This window comes from Osmia bicornis, chromosome 1, assembly GCF_907164935.1.
Source record: "Osmia bicornis bicornis chromosome 1, iOsmBic2.1, whole genome shotgun sequence".
In the NCBI taxonomy this organism is placed as follows: domain Eukaryota; kingdom Metazoa; phylum Arthropoda; class Insecta; order Hymenoptera; family Megachilidae; genus Osmia; species Osmia bicornis.
In genome coordinates, this window is record NC_060216.1 from 1036528 (window position 1) to 1044650 (window position 8123).

The 8123-nt window shown below is 34.6% G+C and overlaps 1 protein-coding gene across 1 annotated transcript; it reads left to right on the forward strand.

Annotated features, from left to right (window-relative positions):
* The first annotated feature begins 590 nt into the window (after positions 1 to 590).
* LOC114881839 (TOX high mobility group box family member 3-like) lies at positions 591 to 7912 on the forward strand. Its single transcript, XM_046287337.1, has 6 exons — positions 591 to 597; positions 1575 to 1626; positions 1775 to 1975; positions 2148 to 2204; positions 7650 to 7813; positions 7901 to 7912. The coding sequence occupies exons 2-6, from the start codon at positions 1605 to 1607 to the stop codon at positions 7910 to 7912; spliced, it is 456 nt and encodes a 151-aa protein (XP_046143293.1). The 5' UTR covers positions 591 to 597; positions 1575 to 1604.
* Positions 7913 to 8123: the final 211 nt, after the last annotated feature.

Below are 8123 nucleotides of genomic sequence, written 5' to 3' on the forward strand. Positions count from 1 at the left end.
TCAATGCGATATACGTACAAAGCTCACGGCAATGTTAAATGGATCTAATATAACATAAATTCACAAATACTTGCAATTTTATTAAAATTTGCATTACTTAATATTCAATTACATTTCCACGCGTCTTTTTATGCATCTTGGCACTGATTCGTATATTCATATCGTTATGATTTTATATATCTCACGTTCTCCTATTTGCTTCGCGAAGCTAATTTTTTTGTTTACAGGTTTTTTTTTCAAGTACATTATACTTTACAATATTGCCAACAATTCTTCATGGGGTTCAAATGAAGATTGTTTAATGCCCAGTGTACAATTTTATAATTACTACATTATTCTTCGAACCGAATACTATTCAACATTAAGAGGGTATGAATATTTCTATCATTGACTATACGCCGTTTAGTTTTTGCGCATTTCTGGCGAATAGAATATTTACGAATATTTAGGGTCAATATAAACTACTACGCACATACCAACAGGAATGTAAACATAGAGAATAATATGTGCGATCCTGGAATGTGCCCCACCAATTCTCTTCCTTTGGAAGTCAGAGATTCCTGCTCAGTTTCATACGAACAGCGATTCGATCAAGTGGTAAGTACGATACGTGCAATATTTCATTTCCGTCTACGTTGTATCTAATTATGTATATTAATATTTCTTAATGGCTGGTGGTACGGTTCATTTAGTTGCTGTATTATTATAGTCACTTTGAACAAAAAATACCTAGTTTTATTACATCAAAGAATAACTTATTATTTTCATTATTTAACTTTAGATTTTGAATTGTTAACAAATATTTATTACAAATATTATAATGAATAAAAAAGTAATACAAATATGTTAACAAATATGAATAGATATTTCCTTTCTTTTATTATCATTATCAATAATATTCAATATTGCTTTTTTTATCGGTTGAATGTGCCCTGAATACGAATGTAGGAAACATTTATTGCTATTAGAACCGTTGTTCGGGTGTTAAACAATGTACGAAATTAAATGGGGGAACAAACGAATAATTTTATTAATTTATACTTGTCGACAGTGAACTTGGTATGAAATCGCACATTCATATAATTATAATTTCTTCTACAACTTGATTTTAAAACTAATTAGAATTTATTCTACAACTTTAATTAAAAAATAAATATTATTTGAGTACTGATACATTTCGAATGTCATTTTCATCGCTTTTGTCGATGTTTAAACATACGTAGTTGATTGTATTTTATTACATATTTCGCAATTCAAACAATCAAAAATTTTCGTCACTAATGAAAAATAGTTTCCGTGTTCGTATTCAGTGAATATAATAATAAAACTATACAAGAAGTACATATTGAGTGTTAGTTATCCTGATACACTTTAAAAAGTATAGATGTGTTTCGATATACACGGTCTTGTCGCCGTTCGTGTGACTTTCGTTCTATACAATATAAACACTATGTCACTGTTATCGATAACATTCTACCTCTAGTCATTAACTAATATTAATGTAACTGTTGTTGCTCATATATTTTTATTTTTTTTTTTTTACAAATATTACTAAACAAATATTTTTGTTTCAGAACATAAAAGTCAGAACATTTGCGAAAAAAATGGGAGAATCCGATAACAATTGTAAGTATTATTTTTATAACTTTAATAATGGCAATTAAAGAGTACATGAAAAAAGTAAAAGAAGCTGTGCAAAATGTATGTTGTGAATATTTCAGAAACATGCCTGCAGTATATATATATATATATTTCTTTTTGTTTTCTCTATCAGATCAACAAATGTTTAGGGATATTCAGCTGCTGCTGCAGCAGCAGCAGGAACAGCATCATCGGGAAATGCAGCTGCAGCAGCAGCAGCAACTGAGGGAGGAGCTCCTCCCTCAGCAACAAGAGGATCTCCGACCGAGGGAGGAGCCCCTCCCTCAGGTGCAAGAGATGGAATCCGGCAACGAGGAGGCGAAGCCACCGCGAAGTATGTATTACAGATTCTTTTTTATATTATGAATTATTGCCTCGTACAGAGGAATTCAATATTGCCCTTATCAGAACATCTCTGTTGTTCAATATTAGGGAAAATATTTATAATAATAATATTTTAATGAAAAAAATATATATCTAATAATTTCAATTTTTATACGTTACAGAAAGAGGAGTGGCGGCGGGGCGATCGCGGCGCCTCACGGGTTACCGGGGGGGTCAGGGTAGGGGGGGAGGGGAACAGGCGGAAGGGGAAGGGGAAGGGGGGGCCGGGGTAATATTGTCAAATTATGCTTCTACTAAAACCAAAATTTTTTTTTTTAAATTTCTTAATAAAGTGATTTAAAAAACATGTTATTCCGTGTTCTGCTGTTTTATTTTTATTAACTAACAGTAACTGATCCTTACTAAACCATTCCGATTGACATATAACTGTACGGCATCCTACAAATATTGTTCGTTTCTCTGAATTCCACTAAAAATTGTGAAATAAAATAATTTTTAACAAAAAAAAAAATCCGACTTCAAAATGCACTAAAAAGTATAAAATAATTTCCATTTCATTTATATCTGTATTCCACAGCTATTAATACAATCTACTTAATCGTTAAATAGGATACCAAATACATTTTAAAGTTTTCGGAGGCGGCGCAAAATTAAAAACTTTTCCTCTACTAGGGAGATCCTGGTTCAGATGTCGGCAACCTATGACAAATGACCCATTTGATAACTTCAAGTAAACAATATTCAACGGGAATCAATATACCCATTGCGAATTAACTATACTGCAGTTCACGAGTGACCGCACTTAACTCGCGCAGCTAGTGACCTACTGAGGTCTAGGGAGATTTTTAATAGTGCGTGTAATTCCCCTTTACAGCTTGCTTCTTACTTTGCGTTCACATCATTTTTTTTCGGAAAATAATAGAATTTTCATTGCATCGTGAAACTTTACAATATCATCACCGGTTTTCAGTTATCGTACGTCATATATTTCTGCCCACCATTTATATGATCGCAAAGTATAATAAGAAGCAAGCTGGAGAGGGGAATAACACACGTCATTAAAAACCTCTCTAGACCTAGTGAGCGGCGCGAGTTAAATATGGTCTCTTGTAAACTGCAGTATAGTGCATGTCCATCAGGAGTGCTGACAATTTCTCATACAATCGTTAAAATTACAAATGTTTTCAACCGGACCTATAATTTTTCTCTTACGACTTATTAATTACCAAGTTTGCCAGACCACAATTAAATCGTTATTGGCAGCACCGTTTGTTCGGGTATTTTTAATTTTGCGCCGCCTCCGAAAACTTTGAAATGTATTTGGTATCCTATTTAACGATTAAGTAGATATTATTAATAGTTATGGAATATTGGTATAAATGAAATAGAAATTATTTGACACTTTTTAGTGCATTTCGAAGTCGGATTTGTTTTTTGTTAAAAATTATTTTATTTCACACTTTTTAGTGGAACGTGTAGTACTTGTAGGATAGTGTAAGGTGATTTTAGATTTCTGTTGCTTAGCTAATAACTATAAACCGAAAAAAATTGACCGAATTTAAGTTGTTAATAAACAACAAATTTCATAAATTTTTGTAAGTGGGATCATCGCGGATATACCTCCTACTAAATGTGAAAGGTTTCATCGCTATCGGTACATTCCCTACAGCATAAACGCCGGAAGATATAAATGAAGTATTACGTATTTTGCGATAAAAGTCGTTAGGAATGAAAAAATACAACAATTTTTTTGCAGGACCAATTAGAAGATATACTCTGCAAGATGCAAGATTTTCAATCCGACTGGTCTATCCGTATCGCGGTAATCGGTGAAAAATGTAAATCAAGCATTACGTTCTTGCAAAAAAATCGTTAGCAATGAAAAAATGCAAAATGCCTTTCTGACGGGACCAAGTGGGAGATATACTCTACAAGATGCAGGAAGTTTCGTCCCGATTAGTCTATCCGTCTCGGAGTAATCGGCGAACGTACGGCGCACGTACATGAAATAGTACGTTTTTCTGCAATAATAAAAAGCATTCGGAATGAAAAAATATAAAAGGTTTTTTTAACGGGACCAATCTGGGCACATACTATAGAAGATCCAAAGGGTTTCGTTCCGATTAGTTCATCCGTTTCGGAATAATCGGCGTACATACATTTAGAAAAAAATGTCGTTAGGAATAAAAAAATGCGAAATATTTTTCTACGGGACCAATCGGGAGACATACTCTACCAGACGCAAAAGGTTTCGTTCCGATTGGTCCATCCGTCTCGGAGTAATCGGCGAACATACATTTAGAAGAAAAAATCATTAGGAATGAAAAAACGCAAAATATTTTTTTTACGGGACCAATGGAGAGTTGTACTGTACAGGATGCAAACAGTTTCATTCCGATTGATCCATCCGGCTCAGAATAATCGGTGAACATACACCGCACGTACATGAAATAGTACGTTTTTTTGCAATAAAAAGCGTTCGGAGTGAAAAAATGTAAAATGTTTGTATAACGGGACCAATCGGGAGACATACTCTACCAGATGCAAAAGGTTTTGTTCCAATTGGTCCATCCATCTCGGCGTAATCGGTGAACATACACCGCACGTACATGAAATAGTACATTTTTTTGCAATAAATAGCGTTCGGAATGAAAAAATGTAAAATGTTTGTATAACGTGACCAATCTGGAGATATACTCTACCAGATGCAAAAGGTTTTGTTCCGATTGGTCCATCCGTCTCGGCGTAATCGGTGAACATACATAAAAAAAAAAAAATATACACATCGAATTGAGTATCCTCCTCCTTTTCGAAGTCGGATAATGAGGATAATTTAATAAAGTTTGATAATTTTTGTCACCGAGAACGTCATCCATTCATCGTTTACGCCGATTTCGAATGCTTGCTTAAGAAGGTTAACGGCAGCATCAATCAAGGACACTGCAATGCATACCAGCAGCACGAAGCATACAGTGTGGGATATTATTTTCACTGTTTGTACAACGCATCGGTGTGCGAGTATCACACGTATCGGGGTCCTGACTGTGCTGCATGGTTCGTGAATGAACTTGAGAACCTTGTAAGAAAAATTGCGCCATTATTTAATACGATTGTGCCCATGACAAATTTGGCGGATGATGAAAGAGGAAATTATATGAATGCAACGCATTGTTATATTTGCGAAAAACCGTTCGACACTGACGACACAAAAGTTCGAGATCATTGCCATTTCACTGGTCGTTACCGAGGACCTGCTCATCAGGGATGTAATTTAAATTATAAAAATAAACGTTTTATACCGATAGTGTTTCATAACATATCGGGATACGATGCACATTTTGTAATAAAAGAATTAGTAACGATTATCGAAAGTTCAACATCAGTATTGCCAATTACAAAAGAAAAATATATTTCATTTTCAACGATTGTGAAACGTTACAAAATTTCGCTTAGATTTATAGATTCATTCAAATTTTTAAGTTCAAGTTTAGATAAATTGAGTTCGTATTTAGAGAAAGACGATATGACGATTTTACGATCGCAATTTAATTTTTTGGATGAAATAAAATTCGATTTGCTTACACGAAAAGGCATCTTTCCATACGATTATGTTACCGACTATATCAAACTGAATGAGACAACATTGCCGACATATGAGAAATTTTATAATCAACTAAGCGACTGTGCAGTTTCACAGCAGGATTATGACCACGCGATAAAAGTATGGCGCAGTTTTAATATAAAAACACTTGGCGAATATAGCGATTTATATTTAAAAACAGACGATTTATTGTTGGCCGACATTTTTGAAAATTTTCGAAGCAGCTGTTTGAGAAGTTACAAATTGGATCCTGCATATTACTATACTTTACCCGGTTTTACGTGGGACGCAATGCTGAAGCACACGCGTATCGAATTAGAATTATTGACAGATATCGATATGCTACTTTTCATAGAGCGCGGCATACGTGGTGGTTTAAGTCAATGTTCTAATCGATACGCAAAGGCCAATAATAAATACATGGATTCGTACAATTCCGAAGAACCATCGCGATATTTAGTTTATTTCAATGTTAATAATTTGTATGGATGGGCAATGTCGCAGTATCTACCTTGCGGCGAGTTTAAGTGGTTAGACGATAATGAAATTAAAACTTTTAACATTCATGTGATATCCGAAAATTCGGACATTGGATATATTTTGGAAGTCGATTTGAAATACCCGCTAGAATTACACGATAAGCATGCAGATTTACCTTTTTGCCCAATACGCGAGAAGCCTCCTAATGGCAAACATGAGAAACTACTCGCTACAGTTCAGGATAAGCACCGTTACATCAGTCATTATCGCAATCTTCAACAATGCTTAAATCATGGTTTAAAAGTTTCTGTAATTCATCGCGTTTTAGAATTTAAACAATCTCCATGGCTTCGCGAATACATTAATTTAAACACGCAACTTAGAACTGCAGCTAAAAATGATTTTGAAAAGAATTTATTTAATTTAATGAATAATGCAGTCTTTGGCAAAACTATGGAGAACGTTAGAAATCATGTAGACGTTAAATTAGTTACAAAATGGGATGGTAGATACGGGGCCGAGGCCCTGATATCAAAACCAAATTTTCATAGCAGATCAATATTTTCGGAATATTTGGTCGCAATAGAGATGCGAAAGTTGGAAATTAAATTTGCAAAACCCATTTATGTTGGTATGTGTATCCTGGATATATCAAAAACATGTTTGTACGAATTCCATCATGATTATGTTTGGCCGAAATTTAAACATCTTTGTAAAATATTATACACAGACACAGACAGTCTTATATACGAACTGGAATGTGATGACATATACGATGTAATGAAACGCGATATACATCGGTTTGACACGAGCGACTATACCGAGGACAATGTTTACAGTATGCCGCGAGTATGGTAAATAAAAAAGTACCGGGATTAATGAAGGATGAAAATAATGGGTGTATAATGACTGAGTTTGTCGGACTTCGGTCGAAAATGTATGCTTTGCGCGTAGAGGGCAAACGGGACACGAAAAAAGTGAAGGGTGTCAAAAGTAACGTAGTTAGAAAAACTATTTCCTTCGATGATTATATACGTTGCTTAAATGATCGTTTAGAAGTGCATCGTGAACAGACATGTATTCGTTCAAAATTGCACAATGTATATTCTATATGTGAAGAAAAGAAGGTGCTTTGTCCTTACGATGATAAACGATTCATAATTCCACAATCCACAAGAACATTGCCTTGGGGGCATTATAAAATAAATAATTATTCGTAAAAATATAATTTATTCTTTGCTCCACGTGTAAAATATTATTAATTTCCAAGTATCTTTATAAGCCTGTAGGCTTTCGAGTTCTTGCGAACTTTGCAATTTCATGAGAGAAAGACGTCTGACTCGGAGTTCTTCAGCATGATACTGAAAGTGCCGGGTGTCTTAGAGTTTGGAGGGGGATGTTTCTCAGTGTTTTATAAACGCATCACTGACGTGTTTTCGTTATTTATCATGGAGCGCAAGATCAGTACATTGCAACTTCAGGCGTTGGCCGCATTTTTGAAAACAGAGCGTAAGTAGTTTTTTAGCAATTACTCTTAGCGTGTTAATTTTATTTGTTTTTGAATTAATTGTTTTTTTAAAAGCATGCCAATTGGGAATTGTCTACGTGGCAGACGTCGCAAGAGTTCATCGGGAGCGGGCGGCCAACCGGAGAAATCTGGACGAGCTGTGGGTCGAAAGAGTGCGAAGGCACTGTCAGAACATCGACGTCTTCGACCTGCGGTATCTATTCGGATCCGAAATTGATGTAAGTTGCTTGTCTGTTTTGATTTATTAGATTTATTAGATTTATTAGATTTGTGTATTAATATATATTTTATTTTATCTGTTATAGCCGGATTGGTAGTAGTGTTTTTCTGCCTTCCGCTCGCCGCCACGAATTCCTGCACGAACTCGCCCGCCACGATGATGTAAGTTGCTTGTCTGTTCTGATTTATTAGATTTATTAGATTTGCGTATTAATGCATATTTTATCTGTTATCTTATTTTATTATTACCATATTATATATCTTATTTTATTATTACCATATTATTATATCTTATGTTATTATTATATA

What these genes read in the sequence shown, in the direction of transcription:
- LOC114881839 (XM_046287337.1), top strand. Translation starts at nt 1,605, where the DNA reads ATGGGAGAATCCGATAACAATT. An exon ending in GGAGGCGAAGCCACCGCGAA is followed by an intron (nt 1,976 to 2,147) that starts GTATGTATTACA and finishes TATACGTTACAG; the next exon opens with AAAGAGGAGTGGCGGCGGGG. An exon ending in GGGTTACCGGGGGGGTCAGG is followed by an intron (nt 2,205 to 7,649) that starts GTAGGGGGGGAG and finishes TTTTTTTAAAAG; the next exon opens with CATGCCAATTGGGAATTGTC.